This window comes from Osmerus mordax, chromosome 28, assembly GCF_038355195.1.
Source record: "Osmerus mordax isolate fOsmMor3 chromosome 28, fOsmMor3.pri, whole genome shotgun sequence".
Classification (NCBI taxonomy): Eukaryota; Metazoa; Chordata; class Actinopteri; order Osmeriformes; family Osmeridae; genus Osmerus; species Osmerus mordax.
In genome coordinates this window covers 7,047,174-7,073,102 of record NC_090077.1, presented here as the reverse complement: position 1 = coordinate 7,073,102, position 25,929 = coordinate 7,047,174, and the positions used below count along the sequence as shown (strand labels likewise).

The 25,929-nt window shown below is 41.2% G+C and overlaps 1 protein-coding gene across 1 annotated transcript in view; it reads right to left on the bottom strand.

Annotated features, from left to right (window-relative positions):
* The window catches only part of cfap77 (cilia and flagella associated protein 77), a 76,628-nt gene extending 51,675 nt beyond the window's left edge, over positions 1–24,953 (bottom strand). The window contains exons 1-2 of the mRNA XM_067231311.1: positions 24,812–24,953; positions 23,927–24,011 (exon numbers count right to left, since the gene is read on the bottom strand). Of these exons, the coding sequence (XP_067087412.1) occupies positions 23,927–23,992 (66 nt within the window). The 5' untranslated portion in view covers positions 23,993–24,011; positions 24,812–24,953. The remainder of the gene's footprint in view (positions 1–23,926; positions 24,012–24,811) is intronic.
* Positions 24,954–25,929: the final 976 nt, after the last annotated feature.

The window sequence follows — 25,929 nt, the reverse complement described above, 5'->3', positions numbered from 1 at the left end:
GACTATCTTGCTCCTCCTCCGGAGACTATCTTGCTCCTCGGATCTAAGATGGATTCGAGAGACCGCAGATAGAGTGCGGCTAGTTTGGTTTGTTAAACGTTTTAGATCAACACTTGTATTATTGTTTTTGTTGATTTTATGTAAAGCACTTTGAGCTGCAATTCTTGTATGAAAAGTGCTATATAAATAAAGTCTTACTTACTTACCTACTACTTACTTAGTAAGGTATGTTGATGTAATATTTGAAACGTATTTAGCTAGAAGTGGGCCCCTAGTGCAACACGAGAATGTTCATTAAAATGACATACTGCTACTACCGTATTTCTGGGGTGGCGTTTATTACACAATGTTCATTTTTGGTGCAGCGTTTATTCGAGGGTGCTATTATTTGATGGCGGTGTTTAATCGAAGAAATACAGTATTATTATTAGGGTTCCTAAGGTAGGAGGAAACCTATTGTTTTTGTTAGTATTCTTATTATTAGGATTCCTCCGTCAGGAGGAAACCTATTGTTATTGTTAGTATTATTAGGATTCCTCCATCAGGAGGCCATTTTTAAAGTGATTCCATTTGCATCCCATTTATCCCAAAATTCAGAAATTCATTACATATGCCTTATTTCCCATGAGGGACAAAAAAGCCTCAAGAACCTATAACGGCCACCATATTAGATCGTTCTGTACAATAAAGATTTGTCCATAACTACAAAATTCTTCTCCTCATGAACCGTAGCTCCAATTTACTTGAAATATGAAACTCATTTGTAAGACATATGTCTTTGTATAGGGTGATAAGCAATGAGTAATATATTACAAAATGGACAAATTATTAACAAAAGGGTGAATTTGCACCTGTGACACATTTAATGTGTCCATAAATAAGTGCCACATTGCCCTAGGGACTTGGGTAACCCTTCCTTTTACAGTCCCTTAAGTATTAGGTATTTACGTAGAAAATACCTAGTGTTTTGTGTATTATTGGGGATTACCGATTAGTACCAAGGTGGTAACTACAAAGATAATTAGAAGTATTTACCCATTCACTAAATACTAACGTACTGGTTATTACTGGGTAATTTTCACTGGTCATAATTAGGTAAAGACAGAAAACAAAAATTAGTATTTACCTGGAGACATAAATATTACTATCTGAATACCGCTGGTAGTAAGTTGGTAACTACAGGAGATATATATGGTAGATTATGTGTTATTGGGTAAATACCACTGCTACTAAGTAGGTAAAGACGGCCAAGCTCCAGCAGAATTACTAAGAAAAAACTCTACTATTACCCTGCAGTTACCTACGGTTTATGTCGGTAACAATCCACGTCTAATTAGAATATAAGATAGTACTTTCCAATAAAATACCTTTTCAGATACATTTATCGATGATGGCCATACTCATTTCCAGTGATGCCTGTAACGCGTTACTTACTTTCCATTACATACTACAAAGGGAGAGGCTACAGTGAGACCCAGTCCTCTGTCCTACTGGTGAGGTGAGGCAGTGCTTCAAAAAGATCAACCCTCGCAAGGCACCTGGCCCAGACGGCATATCAGGTAGGGCCCTCAGGGGCTGCGCTGACCAGCTGGCAGGGGTCTTCAGTGACATCTTCAACCTCTCCCTAAGCCTGTCTGTACTCCCCACCTGCTTCAAGAGAACCACCATTATCCTTGTGCCCAAGAACACCAAGGTCACATGTATGAACGACTATCGCCCGATAGCACTGACCTCTGTCATCATGAAGTGCTTTGAGCAGCTAGTCAAATCATTCATCTGCTCCTCGCTGCCCCCCACCCTGGACCCTATGCAGTTTGCATACCGGTCCAACAGGTCTACACGATACCATCGCTCTGACTATGCACACCGCTCTCTCCCACCTGGACAAAGGGAATACGTATGTGAGGATGCTGTTCATTGACTACAGCTCAGAATTCAACACCATCATCCCCTCCAGACTTGTCTCCAAGCTTGTGGACCTGGGACTAAGCGACTCCCTCTGGAAGTGGATCCTCAACTTCCTGACGGGGAGGCCACAGGTGGTGAGAATCAGTGACCGCACCTCATCCACACTGATCACCAACACTCCTTGTTAAGTTTGCTGACGACACAACCATCGTGGGCCTCATCTCTGACAGTGACGAGTCCGCCTACAGAGAGGAGGTTGATACCTTGACATCATGGTGTCAGGACAATAACCTCTCTCAAAGTCAGCAAGACCAAGGAGATGATTGTGGACTATAGGAGGCGGCAGGAGGAGGAGCATGCACCCCTACACATCAACGGATCCGAAGTGGAGGTCAGCTGCTTCAAGTTCCTCGGGGTGAACATCAGCAATGATCTCACCTGGGGTCTCATTTATAAAACTGTGCGTAGGATTCTTACTAAAAGTGTACGTACGGCCAAAAGCCTAAAATGGCGTACGCACACAAAAATTCAGATTCATAAAACCGTGCGTACGCACACCTGTACGCAATGTTCCCTTTATAAATCACAGATTACCCACAAGTGTGCGTATGTAAATCAGCATTGTACCCCGCCCTGAAAACGCCCATTTTTAACCATAAATAGTCAATGCAAAGCACCTCATGAATGCTAATCTAGTATCTCATCATGACCCTGGCATGCGTTCTTTACGGTGAATCATAGTGCATGACAACTTCTCAGACAATGTTAGCCTATTGGTGGAGCCTGAAAACTCAGAAAATGTGGTGGCCGGTATATCACCAATTACAAAAACTGAGCGAGTGGCGTCAACTGTGCCAGTGATACCGCGAGTCGAGATACAATTTGAAAACAAAAGCGTTTTGTTATGAACAGTAATTAAAGTCTGGACTGATGACGTGGAGTGTAGCGATTGGACAGGAGCCTAACGACTGTATTTCCAGTTTTTGACATATGATGATATATGCACAGTATTAAATAAATATATTTAGTTATACACTGTATTCTGCAGTTATTTAAAGGTAGAATATGTGTGGAATGCAGATGTTATTTGCATTCCATGCAGTCGGGCATTTCCCCCTCCTGCACTCCGGTAGTGGACAATATGATGGTGAGACAGCAATGAATTTTTATTTAAAATTTGACTTGATTGTACAAGGTGTTTATGGAACATTTATCACTCAGTACAAGCTAAAATAATACTGCTGGATTAAATCTTCATGATAATGATGAAATAGAGTGAAAAAAGTGTGTGAGGAAAACAAAATATATAAATATTACGAGTAATCGTTCTTCCCAGTCTGACTACAGTACGGTCATCTGCGTCGCCAATTCCGACTGTTTCCAAAATGTGCGTAGGCCTACGGGAGGGTCAGAGTTTGCGTGGAGGACCGCAGTTTTTTATAAATCACAACCTTTGCGTGGAAAGTGGCGTACGCACATTTTCAGCCCCGTTTTGTGCGTACGCAAGCTTTATAAATGAGACCCCTGGTCTGTTCACACGGACAAGGTGGTCAAAGCGGCCCGTAAACGCCTCTTCTTCCTGAGGAGACTGAAGAAGTTTGGCATGGACTCAGTCATCCTCATTAACTTTTACAGATGCACTATAGAGAGCATTCTGACTGGTTGCATCACAGTGTGGTATGGGAGCTGCACATACAGGGACCGCAAGGCCCTATGTAGTGTGGTCCGCTCTGTTGAGTTCATCATCGGCAGGAAGCCCCCAGCCCTACAGGACACCTACCACACACGTTGCCTCAGGAAAGCTGGCAGAATTCTAAGAGACTGTTACCACCCATCCTTCAGTCTCTTTACCCCGTTGCCTTCTGGCAGGCGTTACTGCATTTGGTTGCGCACACGGCTTCAGGCTTCTGAAGGGACATTGATATGGACATTGATTCACTTCATACTAGTTACTTACACACTGTCACTTTCAGCTACTGGTTGCACTATGAGTAATATTGCACTATTGTACTTCACTGTACTTTACTTAGTTTAGAATAGGTTTATAGGGTTAGCAATAGGTTATTATGTGTATTTAGGGCTTAGTATATTGTATTATTATATGTATCTGTATATTTAGGAGGTTTACTTATTTAAGCTTAGCATAGATGTAATTTATGTTCTGTGTACTTATATGTTATGTTATGCCAGGTACTTGCATTGTCTTGTTTTAAGAATTTTAGTGCCCAGTCTGACCTTGTGTTGTTCTGTGCATCTGACAATAAAATTACTATTTCCAAACCAGTAATCAGATTAAAGTTACGTGTCCAACTCACTGTGCGTTACTATTTTGTCATTAATAGTAAAATATATATTTGATTTCCTCTTGCGTCTCTGGGAATGAAGTCATGTAGCCTATGCGACAATTAAGTCACGTTTTCAGCATGAGGGTCACGTGTATATACATAGACCTACCAATCCCTCCCAGTGACTCTTAGTCACCACTTTCCTCAAGCCCCTTTGCTCCGGTGCCATCTCGATTTGATTATATGTGACAAATAATAAAGACAAATAAGATTGATAAACTATTACATGAACAAATGCAACAAACCGCAACTAAATCCATGTTTTTTTTTAAAGTAATGGTTCGCAAATGATCTCATATTTACTGTACTCGGGGCGTTTTTTATGGTTTGTTATTTCCCCCAAGTAGGCCTACTACTTGAGTCGTTTTTCCAAGTGCGTTATTAGGTCAACATTTCAAAAGAAACTCTGGTCTATAAATCAACATTACACTTGTGTCTTGCCTCTCATCGGCTAAGTTACAGTGGAGATGTTTGGAGACAATTGAAGTACCACGCAGCGACACAAACAACAATGGAGGAGGAGAGAGAGAGATACGCATTTTCGAGTTAGAAATACAATCACTATTTTGAGTATTTGTCAGCTAAAGATGGAAATATCAAGGTTCGTTGTACACATTCATTGTTGTTGTGTACATTACTGTTAAAAATGCACTTCTAATAAAGTGTTGGCAAAACCAGTTGTCATTTTTATGTTGAGGCGGTGGGGGTGTTGTCGGCAGCTGCTGAATGTAACTAATAAAGTAACTTGTAATCTGATTTAGTTACTTTTAAAATCAAGTAATCTGTAAAGTAACTAAATTATTTTTTAAAGGCGTAATCAGTAATCAGATTACTTTTTCAAAGTAACTGTGGCAACACTGCTCATTTCCTTGGCCGTTAACTACCTCCGCGGGAAGAGTTTTCCTGTACTATCATGGTAAATCTTCTTGCATACTGGGTAAGTTCTTGCGCATGTTTGGACTATTTACTCAGTAAGTAAGCTGAAACTGTACTGTAAAAGGAAGCTGTGTTTGTTTCCATGGTGTTACCAGGCTCTTACCATATCCTTTGTAACCGAATATTACTTTGTCAACGTTACCCTTATTATGAACTTGTAATATACAGTTAGGTACATAAGTATTTGGACATTGACACACTTTTCATCATTTTGGCTCTGTATACCACCACAATGGATTTGAAATGAAACAATCAAGATGTGCTTTAAGTGCAGACTTTCAGTTTTAATTTCAGGGTATTTACATCCAAATCAGGTGAACGGTGTAGGAATTACAACACATTTTATATGTGACCCCCCCTTTTTAAGGGACCAAACATAATTGGATAAACTAACATAATCATAAATCTAATTGTCACTTTCAATACTTGGTTGCAAATCCTTTGCAGTCAATGACAGCCTGAAGCATACATGCCCACGCCATAACACTACCTCCACCATGCTTCACTGATGAGGTGGTATGCTTTGGATCATGAGCAGTTCCTTCCTTTCTCCATACTCTTCTCTTCCCATCATTCTGGTACAAGTTAATCTTGGTCTCATCTGTCCATAGGATGTTGTTCCAGAACTGTACAGGCTCTTTTAGATGTTTTTTGGCAAACTCTAATCTGGTCTTCCTGTTTTTGAGACTCACCAATGGTTTACATCTTGTGGTGAACCCTCTGTATTTACTCTGGTGAAGTCTTCTCTTAATTGTTGACTTTGACACAGATACGCCTACCTCCTGGAGAGTGTTCTTGATCTGGCCAACTGTTGTGAAGGGGTTTTTCTTCACCAGGGAAAGAATTATTCTGTCATCCACCACAGTTGTTTTCCGTGGTCTTCCGGGTCTTTTGGTGTTGCTGAGCTCACCAGTGCGTTCTTTCTTTTTAAGAATGTACCAAACAGTTGATTTGGCCACACCTAATGTTTTTGCTATCTCTCTGATAGGTTTGTTTTGATTTTTCAGCCTAACGATGGCTTGCTTCACTGATGGTGACAGCTCTTTGGACTTCATATTGAGAGTTGACAGCAACAGATTCCAAACACAAATACCATACTTGAAATGAACTCTAGACCTTTGATCTGCTCCTTGTCAATGAAATAACAAACTCCCTTTATGAGGGAATAACATACACCTGGCCATGGAACAGCTGAGCAGCCAATTGTCCAATTACTTTTGGTCCCTTAAAAAGGGGGGGCCACATATACAATGTATTGTAATTCCTACACCGTTCACCTGATTTAGCTGTAAATACCCTGAAATTAAAGCTGAAAGTCTGCACTTAAAGCACATCTTGATTGTTTCATTTCAAATCCATTGTGGTGGTATACAGAGCCAAAATGATGAAAATTGTGTCAATGTCCAAATACTTATGGACCTAACTGTATGTTTAGTCATTGAATCATGTAGGTTGATTCTGTTTTAATACATATTTGCAGTTGTTTCATGTAATAATGATTGTGTTTCTCTTTTGGTTAACCTGTTTTTCAGATGCTGTTCTTCAGAGAGATGTGTGTTCCATAGGCCTGCAGACAAGATGAGCCACATAGCCAGATAGGCCTATCTCCCTCAAAGAAATTCAAATTACATGTTTTATAGCCTAGTTTGCTTTAACTGCATGCTCTTATGGTTCTTCCCTTTGGCACTTATTTGGTTTTTCACAATGTATGCTTCATGTTTTGGCTGCCCGCAATGTTTGGGGCTATCTTGTTGTTATGATCAGTGACCTATGCACTTTTGTAAAGCTCTCTCTTGGAAGTCGCTTTGGATAAAAGCATCTGCTAAATTAATAAATGTAGTTTGTTGCAAACCACTCCAGTTATTACATTGTTTATATAGGCTACCTTTAGGAACAATTACACCATGTCAATTTAATAGGCCTATAATTATTGTTAAGCACTGCATTAGCATTTTTCTTTCAATGAAGTTCCACTTAAATGTTGTACCTGCTGAGAAATAACTAAACACCTTGGATACTTTTATTTTTTATATATATCATTATCAGTCATAACCAGTCATAACCTCCCTAAACCTTATTGAAGTTCAACAAAAGATCCTTTGAGTTCAACTAAACTGACTGGTAAAACAGTATCATTAAAATGTTCCCAAAGTCCAGCCATTATAAAGGATATTGAATATATATCATTATCAGTCATAACCAGTCATAACCTCCCTAAACCTTATTGAAGTTCAACAAAAGATCCTTTGAGTTCAACTAAACTGACTGGTAAAACAGTATCATTAAAATGTTCCCAAAGTCCAGCCATTATAAAGGATATTGAATAAATCTCAACGTTGTAGACATATTGATGCATTTGCTGTCATCTCTTTGAATCCCCTAGGGCTAACGCAGGCTTGTGGTCATTTTCGGCAGGTCGCGTGGTTGCGAATTGCTCACAGTGCTGAAATGTGCGCTCAGAAAAAAAATAAAAAAGCTCAGTGCTGAATTTTTTTTGAGGGAACATTGGTTGGAACCCTCTGTTTGAGTAAGAAGTTCATGTGTATATTCTTTTCAAAGTAATAAATGTACATGCTGGGAATGTTGTGCAAATATAATAAAAGATTGTACCACTGTAGTTGAGGTCAAGGAAAATATTCATGACAGTTATAAAAGCATTTGACAGTGTAATAACACTTAATGACATCTTTATGACAAGTGAAAATGTTACCACTGTAGTTGAGGTCAAGGAAAATATTCATAACACAATTATAATGGTCTCATGACAGCCATTGTCAAAACCAACCACATATGACAGTAGTATTTAATGCTAACACACAAATCACCACAATTTACACTTCAGGGATATCAATCTGTCCAGTTAGGAAGCATAAGCAATTGTGAATCAATGTAATTAGGCCTAGCCTGACGTTGTCATACTCATAATTCTAGTCAGAATATGAGTCTGATACCGCTTTGTTGGGCCATGAGTATGGGGCGTGTTTCAACCAAACTCTGAAAAAAATGGATAGACCTACAACCAATCAGAGCAACGTAGTATGTTAACTTTTACCGAATCCTGTAGGAAGGACGGCAAAAACATATTTTCCATCGACAAATGCCTTGATCGCGTTTCTCTGTTCTCTTTCAAAACTAATGCGCTGTCGATGTCTTCTAAAACAGACTCGATGGCAGAATGTACATCTCAGCTCTCCAGCGGCAGCCATGTTTGTTGAAAACAAATTCAACCCAAGCGCTCTTTAGTGACGTGGTTGATTACATTACTGTTTATTATCTGTCCATCATCGTATAAAGCCCGCCCTGACAATTTGATTGGTCCGAACAGCTCCTGTTCGGACATAGTTTTCCCCCAAACGAGTGACCACTAACCCTAACCTTAACCCAGACCCAACTTCCCGACCAAAAATGTTTTGTGGGCGGGGCTAAGTTCGACTGGCACCCAGGCTAAATTAGGCCTTCTATGATATGTTTATGAGAGGTTATTTTGTCTCAGTTAATGTCAAGTTGTCATGACAAAGACATTGACAGGTTATTTTGTCTCAGTTACATTTAGTCATTTAGCAGACGCTCTTATCCAGATAATGACAGTTAATGTCAAGTTGTCATGACAAAGACATTGACAGGTGATGTTGTCTCAGCTAATGTCAAGTTGTAAGTAAGTAAGTAAGACTTTATTTATATAGCACATTTCATACAAGAATTGTAGCTCAAGGTGCTTTACATAAAATCAATAAAAACAATAATACAAGTGATAAATAATTCAAACAATAATAAAATCCCAATAAGATCTCTGTTCAAGAGAGAAAACAACTTTAAAAAGTAGGAAAACCCTTTTGAGATAAAATTACTTAAATGCTTCGGTAAAAAGGTAGGTTTTAAGCTGTCTTTTAAAAATGTCTAGAGTGTTAGCTTCCCTAATATTTATGGGTAATTTGTTCCATAGTTTTGGGGCGTAATTGACAAAGGCCGAATCACCAATCTTCTTATGACTGCTTCTGGTGACCTCTAATAGGCCTGCATTTGATGATCGCAGTGTTCTAGCTGGTGTGTAGTTTATAAAGGAGTTAGCAATGTAGCTAGGTCCTTGTCCGTGTAGAGCTTTGTATGTGAGGAAAAGGACCTTAAAGTCAATTCTGAAGGTAACAGGGAGCCAGTGTAAAGTAGCTAGGACAGGACTAATGTGTTCTCTCCTTTTAGTTTTGGTTAATAATCTAGCTGCAGAATTTTGAATGAGCTGTAGTCTTTCAGTGGTTTTCTTGGGAAGACCAGTGAAAAGGGCGTTACAGTAGTCCAGCCGGCTGGATATAAAAGCATGAATTAACTTCTCTGCATCATTTTGGTTTATGAATGGTCATACCTTTGCTATATTCCTCAGGTGAAAGAAAGCTGTTTTGGTCACTTTATTAATGTGAGAGTTGAAATTCAAATCTGAGTCCAGGATTACACCGAGACTCGTCACCTCTGGTTTAAGACAGGGGGTTAAGCCTCCAAGATTCTTAATAAGCATCTCTCTTTCGGATTTGGGGCCACATAGTAGGACTTCGGTTTTGTCTTCATTTAATTTAAGAAAGTTATCATTCATCCATTTGTTTATTGCCAACAGGCAGTTGGTAATGGAATTGATGGCCGTTGCATCGTTGGGTTCAGTGGATATATATAGTTGTGTGTCATCCGCATAGCTATGGAAATCTATGTTATGTTCTCTGATTATGTCGCCGAGTGGTAACATATAAAGAGAAAAAAGTAATGGACCTAAGCAGCTTCCTTGAGCAACCCCGTAGCAGTTCTCATGTTTCTTGGACCTATGGTCACCTAAACTAACATAAAACTTCCTTCCTGTGATATATGATTTCAGCCAGTTCAATACACTATCCGTGAACCCAATAAGCTTTTCCAGTCTATTGATTAGGATGTCGTGATCAATTGTATCAAATGCTGCACTGAGATCTAGCAGGATAAGGATAGAGACTTTATTTGCATCAGAGTTTAGTCTGAGGTCGCTAATTATTTTGGTGAGAGCAGTTTCAGTACTGTGATATTTCCTGAAACCTGACTGCGAGACTTCCAGGATGTTATTTTCTTCAAGAAAAGAATTTAATTGGACTAAAACTATCTTTTCCAGTACTTTACTAATAAATGGGAGGTTTGATATTGGTCTGTAATTTGCAAGTAGACTGTTATCCAATTTGGGTTTCTTTAATAGGGGCTTTACAACAGCTGTTTTGAAGGCATCTGGGAAGACGCCAGTTCTAAGGGATGTGTTTATAATCTCTAGCACCGGACCTGAGACACTATCAAACACTCGCTTAAAGAATGTTGTGGGTATAGGATCAATATCTGAGGTTGTGGAGTTAGATTCGCTGACAATTTTGGAAAGTTCACTAAGTGTGATACAGGTAAATGTGCTCATGGTTATGTTGCAGAACATTGCATGACATTGTCATAACAAAGTCATCACAATGTCAACCTTGCATGAGAAATGACATAATTCACCGAATGACACCTAATGACAACATTCATAAACATTCAAAAACATCCTTTCATGTGTCATGTCATGGTTATGACAGTGCCATGACAGTGTCATACTCTTATTTACACCCCTTCAAATAAAGTGTTACCCTTATGTGTTTGTCATTTGTGGCCAATGTGGGAATCATGATACTGCAAACATGGTCTTGGAAAGCTGTAGATTGTAGATATAGTTAACATTAGAAAATAAAACAGTAAATAGGTTGGATATTGAGATGCTGGTATTTGTACATTGTATTATTTACGCTTCTAGCTGTGACATGCCATGTGTGATACCATTTATATGCATGGTTTTTAACCTTGTAGTTCAATCAAGTAGTAAATATAGGACTCATATAGAGTACCAAGAAGAGTTAAAGGGGTGATTGATTGCAAAACCGATCTTACCTTGTCATAGTTGAAAAATGACAGTTTGGTGTGTAAAATAGACATACAGTGAACCTCAAAGTCCATTGAAACCTCTTTCCTATCAAAATTTCACTTTTTGAAACTGCAACTTGCAAACGCTAGCTTTTGAAACAGTGCATCACAACTTGCAGCATCAACTTTGTCACGCCCCAAAATTTACATTTACCCGCCCTCTGGTTTTCTGGTCCAGGAACATAAACGGAGGTTGCGTAGATCTCCGACACTTTTTTAGCTAACTGCCCGGGGCTTCCACAGGAATTACAAATAAGAAAGTTCATAAGTTTTCAAGATATTGAAAATGGAGCTCCGTAAATGCAGTGTTCCAGGCTGTACCGGGAATCCTGACACTTTTCACCAACCTCCCAAAGAACAAGACACTAGACAGGCATGGCTGATGTTTATCTATGGGAATATCCCTATTAAGTACGACCCTAAAGTATTAATTTGCTCGGACCATTTCACCGAGGACACTTGCTTCTATACTCTTTGGCTGTATGATGTTGTCGCTAACAGTTATTAGCAATGCTAACGTATCCTGCCTGTATCTAGCATCGGTAGAATGTGTGATGATTTAGTTTTTGGCAACGCTATTTCATGTTCCTGACTGTGTTTCATTCAAATAAATAACCTGTGTTGTCATGTAACGTAACCCACCTAAGTTGATCCTGTTTTCTTCGTGGAAACAACTACCGTAATCATTTCAAATGGTATCTAGTCAATCTGTTGAAAACAGTGTTGTGTAGACGCAATAGATTTATTTGTACGTTTTTATTTCAAGTCTCCACCTTCGTTGTTTCAGTGAGTGCTGTGGCCGTGTTCCGTCTTTGCTCCGCAGCTTCACTCGTTGTAAACCAACCAATCAGCGCGCAGCTCATCTATATATTCATGAGCATTCCATAAAAGGAGAAAACCCAGCGTTTATTTCACTGGATGTATCAAGGGGCATAGAACAGCACCCGGAACATTTTTAACCCAACCAATGTTACATACCCTATTCGGAGACCTTAAAGAACAGTGTGAAAGACCAAAAATAAAACTGTCAATCACCCCTTTAAAAACTAAGGCACAAGATATCCGAGAAATATTTGTTTTATTACAGAGTTTGTTCTCCCTGCTCCTGCTCCTCATATGGATCTATAAGATGAAAAAACTAAAGCATTTAAGAATGGGACAGGCAACACTGAATATATGATAGAAAACACAATTCAGCCTTTACTTCAGGAGTGGGGAACCTTTCTTCTGCCAAGGGCCATTTGGAAATGTATAACATCATTCGGGGGCTGTACATAATTATCAACGTAAGAATTAGCCTGCTATATTTGGTCAAACATTAACTCACCCCTAATGTGATGGCTGGAACTGCTTTTCTTTGGTGAGGTTTGTGATGTTAGCTGGTATTGATGATGTTGCTACTCACATCTGGTTCAGGCAGGAGGACTCAGTAGTGTTGTTAACTGATACTTTATTCCACACGATACAATACATTATTGTAATTTTTGATTTGGCATATGGTTGTGCTCGCAGCGGCTCCCTGCTGCACCCAACGGTGCGGCTAACCCTAACCCGGCACCGTCTCCTGAGACACCGTCTCGACATCCAGGCAGAGAGCAGCGAACGCATTCCCCCTGAGAAAGAAGAAAAGAAGACCAGACAAAGGGCGGAGGCCGGGGAGGCGGCACTCACGGCACTAGCAATGCAAGTGCCGGGATCCCTGCTATATACCACGCCCTATTAGGAAGGTGTGCCTTGACGCGTGATGACAATTGCTAGTGACGCGCTAGGTCTCGCGTCCCCCTGCATGAACCAGCTTCGCTTGTTTTTCCAGGTTTGCGTCGGTCAGCCTGGAGCACAGTCGACTCTTTGCTAAGTTAAGTTTTGAAAAGAACTGCTCGCAGCAGTAAGTTGTTCCAAACACAGATGCATATTTCAATGCATGTCTTCTCAAAGTGGGAAATTCATCCTTACTTATGTAATGTTTGTAGAACTCAAACAGTGGAAGGTTGTTGTACCTAGCTTTCAGAACTTCATCGCTTTGCAGCTGAATTATTTTGTGTTGTAGGTTATCAGGCACATCAGCTGGTTCCACATTGAAAGGTGTAGCAAAGATGTTCAATTCCATTTGTTTACTTTTCATGGTCTTGAATTTTTCATTAAATTCCTCAATTAGTTTTGCGCATTCACCAGCATATTCTAGTGTCGTAGAAGGCTTTTGTCCTTCCAGAGTGGGGAAATGCACCACCATGTTATTCACTTTCCACAGCCTTAATTTATCTTCAAATGATTTCACGTTTGAAAGCAGTGAGCTGAGAAGCTGGTTGGGGCCCTGCAGCTTGATGTTCGGCTCTGAGAGTAACTTGGTAATGTCCACCATGAATGCTAGATCACACAGCCACTTGCTATCATTGAGTTCCATGACAGGTTTTCCCTTCATCTCAATGAACTGCTTGACTTCATCCTGCAGTTGATAAAACCTCCTGAGCATGTTCCAGCAGCTCAGCCATTGCACTTCACAGTGATGAACAAGATCACCGTACTCAGAGTCAAGATCACTCAGTAACTCCTTAAACTGGCGGCTGTTAAGCCCTCTGGCTTTGATAAAGTTTATGCACGACACTACGGTTGACATCACATTGTTGAGCCACAACGACTGTGCACAGAGACTTTCCTGGTGTATGATGCAGTGGCATATAATTAAATCATTTGGATCAAGACTGAGATGATTCAGTTCTTTCTTGACAAATGCAACTAACCCCTTTTGCGAGCCAACCATGGCTGGATCTCCATCTGTAGTAAGGCCACTTAACTTTTCAAATGTTAGCTCAAGTTTTTTCATTGATAAAACAAGTCTCTCAAACAAGTCCTAACTTCTTGTAGTGCCATGCATGACTTCCAGTGAAAGCAGTTCCTCTCAAGTGTCAAACTCGGCAGTTATTCCGCGAACAAAAACGGACATTTAAGCAGTATTTGTTATATCCGTTGTCTCATCACAAGCCAGAGAGAAAAATTGGAAATCTCCTTCAGAATCCTTCAGTGTTTTTTCAATACCTTGTGCTAAGTCAATAATCCGATCTGACACGGTTCTCCGAGACAAACTAACACCCTGAAACTATTCCACAGCAACAACCATGCACTCTTTCACAAACTCTCCCTCAACATGAGGCCTGAGTTTCTTTGCGATTAGCTCGCTCAATACTAGAGCCCGACCGATATATCGGCGGGCCGATTTTATCGGCCGATATTGGGAATTTTCCAAACTATCGGTATCTGCATTTATAATGGCCGATAAATGAATATTATTGGGTGTGCTTTGCCTTCGGCAAGGGCACAACCTTTGTTCTCTCACATATATCTTCTTCTTCTTATAATTATTTTCCCACCCCTAAGGATCAGTCAATATTTGGACTACATAGACAACGTCGGTGTCAAAATGTTCGTCTTGGTCACGATTGCGTTGCTTCTATTGGGATTTACGTTCCGTTGCACGATTTAGACTGAACTTAAGGTTTTGTGGCAAAAAGTGCCTTGTGTCAACAAAGGGTATCAGTGCTAGCCTACGTCACCGTCAGCACACGTTAGCAACGACGCATGGATACTACGTGCATAGATGTGCTGTTGCACAGCGAGTATCGTGCCGTGGTGTACTAGCAGCATCATACATGTACATTTAAGCAAATCAAGACTTGCATGTACAGTAAGTAATGTAACATTAAATAATGTATTTAAACTCAAGCTTGTGTGGTGCGTGGCTTCAGTGGCACAGCCTAAACTTTATGTCAAAAGAAACGTTCTCATTTCCGGCGCTTTCCAACAATCCCCTCACTCAGTGAAGTTTGGCTAGCCACTGCAACTAGCTTGCTCGTAGCAAACCTCTTTTGAATTAGCCAATTCTCCCTAAATAGATGTCAAGCTTATTTACCTTTTTGGGGGCATATTTTCAGTTAGCAGATGGTACTGTTTGAATCGCGATTCTATCTGAAATACTGCCGTTGACAACGTTGTTACAATAGTTTGTTTCAAAGGGGGTTCTTAATGAATTACGCAATATGAGTAGGCTAAATGCTTGAAAAATGTCACTAGAAGAGAAAAACTTAAGGGGACGGACCCACCTGCAACCGACGCAAGCAAGCACACCCTACAATTTCCCCAGAAATTGTACCCTCTAGTTATTATTTATTTTTAGTTCAAAGGACTTTAAGTTTCATATCTTAAGTTTGTATTTGTATACATTTTATTTATCAGAAACTGCATTAACATATTATTTTAGTGAGGAAATAATACCAGGAGTCAGATGGCTGAGCAGTTAGGGAATCGGGCTATTAATCAGAAGGTTTGGGCTATTAAGCGACATTCTGCACCAACTTTTCTTTTTTTTGTAGTCGACATTTTTATGAGACCCACAAAGACCCACTCCAGTCAGAGTGGATCATTTCACGCCTTCAGGAAACACCATGAGGGCGTCGAACGTTGGTACGCGACGCTGCGCGCCTTCACGGTCCTCCTCCACATATTAAAATAGTGCTGCTGCCCGGCCAACAAATAATGCACTTAATAATATGGTACCTGCAGTGCCATGGCGGGCCGGACCAAATGATTTTGCGGGCCGTCTTTTGGAAAGACTGGCAAAGACTTGCCATTTCTTCCGGATGTCAGTTTCCCCTCTCCTGACCCCACTGACTGCGGTAAATTTTTGGCCAATTTCTTCCCACACCTTGGTATTTTGTTTGTTGGTGTGGGCACCTTTAAACCGAGAGAATAAGATTTCTTTGTTTGTTTCTATTTCCTCCAGCATGATGGTCATTTCCTCAGGCCTGTAGCCAGACTTCCTCCTTTTGTCTGACGCCATCGGTCTTTCATCGAATGGTTTGGGCGTTACCTGAGCATTTTTATACACGTCACGCTGATTGCAGGATCCTGACACCGGTGTAAAACTCAGCACAGTTTGCACGTTCCACTTATTGTCTTTGCCTTCATGTGGCATCATACAACGTACATCGGAAGTTACTAGAATAAGTATAGGCTATAATTAATGTACACGTATGTTTTCTGTAGCGACAGAAAATAATTGTTGTTTACCGTAATTCGTCAATAACGTTTTAATGTTAAAGTCTTTAAGTTGCGTCAGAAGAATCACATTTCAGTACAATGGACAGCGTCTTGTTAAGTGGTACTTAAGAGACACATACGATGGTTCTCCTTACGAGCATGTTTGGGAAACGCACGTAAGAAATAACGATGGATCGCTATTTTGCTCGTAGAGAACCCCCGTAACAACTACGATCCATTGTTATCGGGAAACGCAGCCCAGAGCAATCGCAACAGAGTTAGTTTTAACCTGCCAAGTGTAAACTGTAGCTGGTGCTTTAGTCAGATCTGCAAAGTTGGCTAGGTTTGAGCCATAATGAGGCTCACTCCCCCACTCAATTGCATAGTACATTTAAAATTTGTCACACTTTTATCCAAAGCGACTTACAAGAGAGAGCTTTACAAAAACTGCATAAATCAATGATCATAAACAACGAGATAGCCCCAAAAACATTGCGGGTAGCCAAAACATGAAGCATACATTGTGAAAAGCAAATAAGTGCCAATGGGTGGAACCAGAAGAGCTTGTAGTTAAACAAATTTCAATTAAACAACATGATCCTCGAAAGTGCTAGAGTACCTGCATAGTAAACTAACCAGACAACAAACTTACAAATTAATGTCTGACTGCACAGAATAACAATATGAGTCTAATGTAATGTTTATGGAGAGATAGATAGGCTAGATCCAAGATGGCGCCGATGATGGCTGCCTCGGTCAGTTGGTGCGCTCTGTTTTGATTTGTCTGTTAATTCAGTGTTCTGCCAAGATATTCAGAGTTCTCTAACAAGAGACAAACTACTAAACATCAGGGAAACAACTCCTGAGGGTGCATTTCCCACTTTTCTGCTCCCAGCAGCAGAATTACTGGGCATTCTAGTCAAAGCCGCGCTAGGCTTGGCTCAAGCAGTGAAACGCCGTAGAAAGGGAAAGCGAGCGTGAGCGCTAGTTCGGCTACGCAGGCGTGGGATCCAAACAGTGATTCCAAGTTTTTTCCTCTCCAACAATCGAACTTCAACATGATGGTGAAAAACTGAGACTGTCTTTCATCTTCGGTTTTGTGCTTCACGGAGACATGGCTGTGTGATTTGATCCCGGACGCCGCATTACAACTGCCAGGCTTTCAACTTGTGAGAGCTGATCGGGACACAGCACTCTCCGGCAAAATGAAAGGAGGTGGTATTTGTTTTTACATTAACAGTGGCTGGTGTGTAGATGTGACAGTGATCCTGCAACATTGTTCCCTTGATCTGGAATCATTTTTTATAAACTATAAACCTTTCTACTCACCTCGCGAGTTTGCCTCGCTCATTCTGGTAGGAGTGTACTTGCGGCTGGGTCCTCAGGTTAAAGAGGCCCAACGCATGCTCACCGACCAGATTCTGAGTGTGGAACGAGCAAATCCGGATTTCCTGTTTATAGTACTATAGTAGCCAAACCAGAGAAGGGAACACTCTGGATCACTGCTACACTACGGTCAGTAATGCCTACCACGCCGTCCCTCGAGCAGCACTGGGTCACTCTGACCATGCCATGGTCCATCTGATTCCTGCATACAGGCAGAAATTGTCCTGAATGTCCTGAACTACCCCTTCCCACCCAAGTGGACCCCCTCTTCACTGTGATGACAGTCAGACTGTTCAAGACGCAGAACCCCCGCAAAGCAGCTGGGCCGGACTCTGTCTCTCCTGCCACCCTCAAGCAGTTCGCTGACCAGCTTTCTCCAGTGTTCACCAACATCTTCAACACCTCCCTGGAGACATGCCATGTGCCAGCCTGTCTCAAGTCCTCCACCATCATCCCTGTGCCCAAAAAGCCAAGGCCAACAGGACTAAATGACTACAGCCCCGTCGCCCTGACCTCTGTGGTAATGAAGTATTTTGAGCGCCTGGTGCTGGCACACCTCAAATCCATCACAGACCCCTCCTGGACCCCCTGCAGTTTGCCTACAGAGCCAACAAGTCTGTGGACGATGCAGTTAACATGGCCCTCCACTTCACGCTACAGCACCTGGACTCCCCAGCATCCTACGCCAAGATCCTGTTTGTGGACTTCAGCTCTGCCTTCAACACCATCATCCCCGCCCTGCTTCAGGACAAGCTCTCCCAGCTGAACGTTCCCGACTCCCCTGCAGGTGGATCACAGACTTCCTGTCTGACAGGAAGCAGTGCGTTAAGCTGGGAACACAAGTCTTTGAATTCCGGTCCATCAGCACCGGATCTCCTCAGGGCTGCGTCCTTTCCAGCTGCTCCTCCAGCTGCTCCTTCCTGTCTGACAGGAAGCAGTGCGTTAAGCTGGGAACACAAGTCTTTGAATTCCGGTCCATCAGCACCGGATCTCCTCAGGGCTGCGTCCTTTCCAGCTGCTCCTCCAGTCATCCGTCCGTCAAACTCCTGGTCATTGGGCTCATCTCTGTCGGGGATGAGTCTGACTATAGGTGGTAAGCTGACAACCTGCTGACCTGGTGCAGCCAGAACAACTTAGAGCTCAATGCTCTTAAGACAGTGGAGATGGTTGTGGACTTTACAAAGAACACAGGACCACTCACCCCCATCACCCTGTGCGACTCCCCAGTCAACACTGTGGAGTCCTTCCACTTCCTGGGTACTATCCTCTCCCAGGACCTCAAGTGGGAACTGAACATCAGCTCCCTCACCAAGAAAGCACAACAGAGGATGTACTTCCTTCGGAAGCTGAAGAAGTTCAACCTGCCAAAGACAATGATGGTGCACTTCTACACAGCCATCATTGAGTCCATCCTCATGTCCTCCATCACCATCTGGTACGCTGCTGCCACTGCCAAGGACAAGAGCAGACTGCAGCGTATCATTCGCATTGCTGAGAAGGTGATCGACTGCAATCTGCCTTCCCTCGAGGACCTACACACCTCGAGGACCCTGAGGCTGGCGAGGAAGATTGTGGCTGACTCCTCCCACCCTGGACACACTCTGTTTCAGCCACTCCCCTCTGGTAGAAGGCTGCAGTCCATCAGGTCCAAAAGAGAATGTGAAGTTACGTCACTTTAGGTTAACAATACGTCACGCCGTGTTGCATGTTTGAACGTCGCCGCCATCTTTGCAGGTACACATCCTTTCCAGCCGGCCAGTCCAAATATGGGAACTTAAATTCCCATGGCTCCTGCCTTAATATCTTCGCCGTCCAATCACCAATTTTATTTCTGAAAACTGCCAGATACTTGTGACAACATAAATTAAAAGCAAATCTAATTTGGTTAAGGGGTTAATGGGCGTGAATTAATAAATGTATCGTTATCCATCTTTTGCCTAAACAGAGTCAGAGGATACCATGGCATGGGAGATGTCCTACAGTGTTAGATGAGCTGCTTCAAATGGAAAACTGAGGCAATATTTCGAGTAAAGACATGTTTCTTAACGTATGTTGTCAATTTTCTAACACAAACGCGGGTTTTACACAATCCGGCTTCTGCGTTTGTGACAGTCAACTACTGACCGTAGTAGCCTGTATGACTCGTTGTTTGCAGATTTCTGTGAAACTTGCTAAATAAACATTAGCTAGCTACACTATGTAGGCTATCCTTTAAGCTAAATATCTATAACTAAACCACTTTCTTGTAATGAAAGTGGTTTAAAATCAGCGGGGAGTCAGGTGGCTGAGCGGTGAGGGAATCGGGCTAGTAATCCAAAGGTTGCCAGTTCGATTCCCGGTCAAGCCAACTGACGTTGTGTCCTTGGGCAAGGCACTTCACCCTACTTGCCTCGGGGGAATGTCCCTGTACTTACTGTAAGTCGCTCTGGATAAGAGCGTCTGCTAAATGACTAAATGTAAATGTAAAATGAAGATGTAGCCTACGGACGGAGATTATTGTAAACATTGATGCATGAAATGTTCTTGTTTTCTCAAGATTTCCCTTAAATAATCATATATATGGGCTCTACTACAGTGCGCCCAAAAATATGTGTGCAAGCGTGGTAAAATATTTTGGCGCACGTGTGCCAGCAATTTTTAACCACAGACGTACAGTCTATGGTTTTAATTTAACCTATTGCAGCTGTCAGTTACGTGAACAGAGGTAGTGGAACTTGAAAATATCAAACCATTATTTGGTCAAAATAAACACAAGAGTTCAACAATATAAACTTAAACAATGCTTCCGTGAACAAAATGAACCCCCCAACTAAGTCCCCTTCTGTCTGCCGCAAGGCATGCTGAAAACCAAGAGCACCGACCGTTGCGAATACAACATAAAAACTACATTTTCCATTAATGAGTAGTTTGAACCATTGACTGTACAAACAAGGTTTGAACCCATCCACCACCGATGACCTCATTCGGATCAGTACAGAGGGGCCCTCCCTGGAAATGTTTGATGCCTCTAAATGTGCTGATCAAGACGCCCATTGATGTATGTTGTATATGTCTGTTAAGTTGTCCGTTGACCTCACAAGATGGCGCTGAAACAAAACGGTTTTGCCATTTACCCAGAATTCAACGCGGCGTGACGTCAACTTCACATTCTCAATTCCACACGCCACAAAAACAGTTTCTTCCCATCCGCTGTTGGCCTCTTCAACAAGGCCAAGGGCTCACACTGACTTTAATCACAGTCTGCACAATGAAACTTTGCAGCACTATATTACACTATTTTTATCTTTTGTACTATTTGTATCTCTTGTACTATTTGTATTTTTATATAGTAAATTATTTGGCTACTTTATATTTTATTTTAGATCTTTTAGACTTTGTACCTTTAGTATAGTTAGACCACATATTTAAGATTCCTATATGTTTAATGTATGCACCTTCCTGCCAAAGTAAATTCCTTGTCTGTGCAAACTTTCATGGCGAATAAAACCCCTTTCTGATTCTGATGTTAAAACAGTAACTGTATTTTGCGCTCAATCTATAATGCTTAGAGAGGTCTGCCATCCTCATCCTCCCACTTATGAGGATGAGCCTGAGAACGAACTTGGCAGAGGAATGTGTGAGAAACGTGCAAAAATTTACACAGAAGTGCTGAAGACAATGAAGTCTGTAATATCACTGTTGGTGGTGATCATGACAATAACATCTATAGTAATAACAGAAATTAATAGAGTCCAATGTTCATGTTAGAAGAAAGAAGTCAAGGTCCAGCAATGTAAGAGACAAATCCTTCCTTCAAAAATACAAAGAGAAGCTCAACCATATGTGTACATACATATATGTAAGTTGGATATAAGTTAGGAGGGGTGTGTGTGTGGTGAGACAATGTATTGTCAATGCAGTTTGTAAAATGTTACTCAAGTGTCACTTTGTTAGCCTGGCTGCCAGCCCAACTTAGCCCCGCCCACAAAAAAATTTGGTCGGGAAGTTGGGTCTGGGATCGCTCGGTTGGGGAAAAACTATGTCCGAACAAGAGCTGTTCGGACCAATCAAATTGTCAGGGTGGGCTTTATACGACGAAGGACAGATGATCAACAGTAACGTAATCAACCACATCACCAAAGAGCGTTTGGGTTGAATTTGTTTTCAACAAAAAACATACTACGTTGCTCTGATTGGTTGTAGGTCTATCCAATTGAGCAAAGAGGCATTTTTTGTCTGGGTTCGGTTGAAACACACCCTATACTCACAGCCCAACGGAGCGGTATCAGACTCATATTCTGACTAGAATTATGAGTATGACAACATCAGGCTATCACTTTGTAGGATACCTACAGCCAAGTTGACAACAACCTTGTGAAAGAGCAGGATGGGTGGAAGAAAAATCCTGCAGTGAAGTCAGAATTACAGGAACTAAAAAATCTTATTCTAGACCTGCAAGCCCAAGTGGCTTGTCTTCAAAAAAGTATTGAAAATAAAGGTAATATGTTTTGCTTACGTAATGTAAAAGCCCTCTTGATCTCACCTAATCAAATAAAAAGGAATTCTGTTTTGAAATGTTATCTTAGCTTTATGTTAATAATGTGTGCTTATTAGTAACACCGTAATGAAACGTTTTTTTTTTACTTTCCTCTCCTGTAGCAAAAGTTCCTGAGCCCTGCTTGGATGCTACAGTGACCTGTACTGAAATGGATTGCCAAGGGACTCGCCAAGAGACATTCCAAGGTAACGATGTTATGCCTCCCATTAGATTATATATTTAAATGTAAATCTTATGATGTGATCAATTAGCTTTAGTTCTCTAACTACAGAAAACAAATCTTAATAATCTGAGATGGTGGGTGCCATAGCATGCTGATCTGACACAATTTTTGTATTACTTGTTTCTATCATTTGAAGGTGAAGATTGGCCCTAATACATATTGAATAAGGACTGAATATTTATCAGTGCTAGCCAATATTAATTAATTAAATGGGGGTTTCGAAAAAGGCCACCAAAGAACTGTGCATGGCATTCTTTGGGAGGCAGGTGCTTGCAAGTCACAGTGTGACTGGTCTAATGCCTTCAAAGAAAAAGAGGCCAAGCCACAACTTGACCCTGCAAAAATGACTGACATACTTGGTAAGCAATAAATTCTTAGGAACAAGCTTTATACAGTCATTTCACTCTCAAAGGTTTTTGTCATATAAAGACTGTTCACCTGTTGCTTTTGTGTTATTTTTTACAGAATTCATGAATGCCAAATCTGGAATCTCCAAAGCAGAAGTGAGAAAACGTATTGCTCAAAAATACACAGATGAGGAAAAGTTAACCAGGAGGAGAAAAGCATCAGCATGAGATTAAGGTATGTTTCAAGTCTCAGTTTTGGCAAAGCCATACCAGCAGTATGAAAATAGAGACATGTAATCTCAAATACACATGTAGATTAATTTAGGGAGTCAGATGGCTGAGTGGTGAGGGAGTCGGGCTAGTAATCTGAAGGTTGCCAGTTCGATTCCCAGCCGTGCAAAATGACGTTGTGTCCTTGGGCAAGGCACTTCACCCTACTTGCTTCGGGGGGAATGTCCCTGTACTTACTGTAAATCGCTCTGGATAAGAGCGTCTGCTAAATGACTAAATGTAAATGTAATTTGGTCTTTCAGTTGAGCTGTGCTTGGATTACTCACATGTAATCTAGTGTGACAGTAGACTGATATCTTTCTCTTACACCACCCCCCCCTCTCTCACTGTGGACAAGATATTAAGGGGATCCATAAGAAGGCAGTTGGATCCATTGTGTTGTTTTTATCAGTAATAAACTAAATTAACTTGTGCTGTACTATCACACAATTATTAATGTCATGTTATTCTTCTATTATCCATGTGATTCAACGCAACACTTTTGTTTCATGTTTCATAGTGTGGCTAACTTTACTGAGGGATACCCTTGACAAATTTGCATAGCTGCCTAAATCTTACTGACATATTTTGTACGTAATATAAATCATATAGGTAAACAGTACATGATCCTATAAGAAAATGAAAGAATAATATCCTATTAAAAAATCCTAGAAGATTTTGGAACCAGTCCTATTGGACTCCTATAGGATTCTTCTTTTTATACGAATTATATCCTATAGGAATATATCCAATTGGACTGGTTCCAAAATCTTATTGGATTTTTCTATTGGCATCCAATTAGACTTTTTGACTAGGGTAAATTTTTAGTTTAAAAAAACGGACCCACCTGCAACCGACGCAAGCACACCTCACAATTTCCCCAGAAATCGTACCCTCTCTAGTTTGGACATACTTTTATAACTAAATAGGAGCAGTATAATTGTCAACATCTACTCCGCAGTTAGACCTACACTACTGTACATTTCTTACTTACCTTGATTAACAGTGGGTTAGCTAGTAGCATGACGTCCCGAACCACCCCAATGTGAGCAGCTTGCATCTCTTTTCTCAGATGTCACCTGGGTAAATAATTGTGGACAAACGGGTTACGTTCGATAATCTGGAGTCAACCCAACACACGACCAAACTGAACCAATGAGAGTTCTGGGTTTTGGTAATTAAATGAGATCAGTGTTACTTAGACATCTCAGGTGAAAGCACTTCGTTTCTAAAGTTTTGAGCAGTGACGTACTTGCCGTACCCACTTCACAGAACTGTGTCGCTATTTCATCTCTGGTTGTCAAGTCAACGAGACGCTAAAAAACAAAACAATGTTCGGCCGGATATAAAATGCAACGCCGGTGTTGTGACCATAGATATATAGCTATATCTATGGTTTAGCTATATCTATGGTTGTGACCAGATGCACCCAGTCAGGAAAAGCACACCCTCGCGTGAGCGCGTGCACAAACCACTCGAATCAAGAAGTTAAGGATTTCGTCTTGATATTTATTTTTTTAAGAGAATCGAAGAGAAGAATACGGCAGCTGGAGGGGCACGGGAGTACGGTCGCCCTGAAGTGCAAAACACTCCCCCCAAATACGAGTCAACTCCCCCCAAATAGGATGACTTGCTCACCTCCACCGAAAACAAAGACACGCTCCCCCATATGTATATATTTGTATCACGTTATAACGTGATACCGATCCGTTTTTCTTTTTCTGGTGTGGCAGCAATACGCTGCCGTAGAAGAACGTCGGTTGTTTGTGTAAATAACTGGTGTTCTTCTCAACACAGAATCCTTAAAGCTCGTCATTAAGGCTCTCAAATTTGATAAAAAATTCAAAATCAGGAGATTACCATAGGTTTGGACACTTACCACGTTTGGGCACTATAATCCGGTAGACGGTGGTGGGGGGTCGGGGTGGAGGTGCTGCTGGTGTTTCTGATTGTCTGCTTGCTGGCATTTAACGCTGTAGTAGCCTAGCTATAACTTGAGACAGCTCTCAACTCGGCAGAAAACTTACCTCCGCGCCTCGTCCATTAATTGTATACGGACTGGGAGTAAAAATAGGCCTTACGGTGGCCGACATGTGCAAACGCGCTGCAAATTAAGAAAACACATGCAAATAGACAAAACACAAGCAAATTAAGAAAACATCTTCATGAATTTGACAACAAATGCGCAGCATTCAACAAACGTGCTGCAAATACACACAACACAACCAAATACATAAACGCGCTGCAAATACATAAACGCGTTGCAAAAACAAAAGCACGCAAACCAAAAACGCTGCATCCAGTTTTCACAATGAAAGTTGTCCAGGCCTCTAGGGGGAGCGCTAAGTGGAACAGCTTGATTTTCGGCCCCACGGAGCAACAGAGAGAGAGTATATGAGAATTTCATTTATCGGCCATTATAAATGCCGATACCGATAGTTTGGAAAATGCCCAATATCGGTCGATAAAATCGGCCCGCCGATATATCGGTCGGGCTCTAATGTTCATGTTGCACCATAGCTCTGGAAGAACGCTGTTTGGTTTTCATTATGTACTGTAAAATGTTGAGGATTAGAAATGGCAAATAAAACACACTGGACTTGACTTATTGAAACACTCAATTCATTCTTAAAATTCTCTTTAAAGCTGAATATTATAATTGTTGTGTTTTAAGTTTCCGGTAATTTGTTACTGACAGTCTTTAATGTAAGTGGCATGGTGACGTCATCGCCTACATATGTTTCAAGTCGTGTTACTTGTGTGTTCAGTATCCCTAATATGGGGAGAACCATAGAGAACTGCCACTCTCGGGAACTTCCACTTTTCTCAGGATATAATTTTTTGTCTAGTAATTTGAATGTTGAATTCAAAAGGGGACGGGAAAAAAATACACACTAAGAGCGTCTGCTAAATGACTAAATGTAAATGTAACAAATCTTCAGTTTTTTTTTCTCTCTCCAGTATAACGCAAAAGCATGGTAAAGTATTCCATTAAAA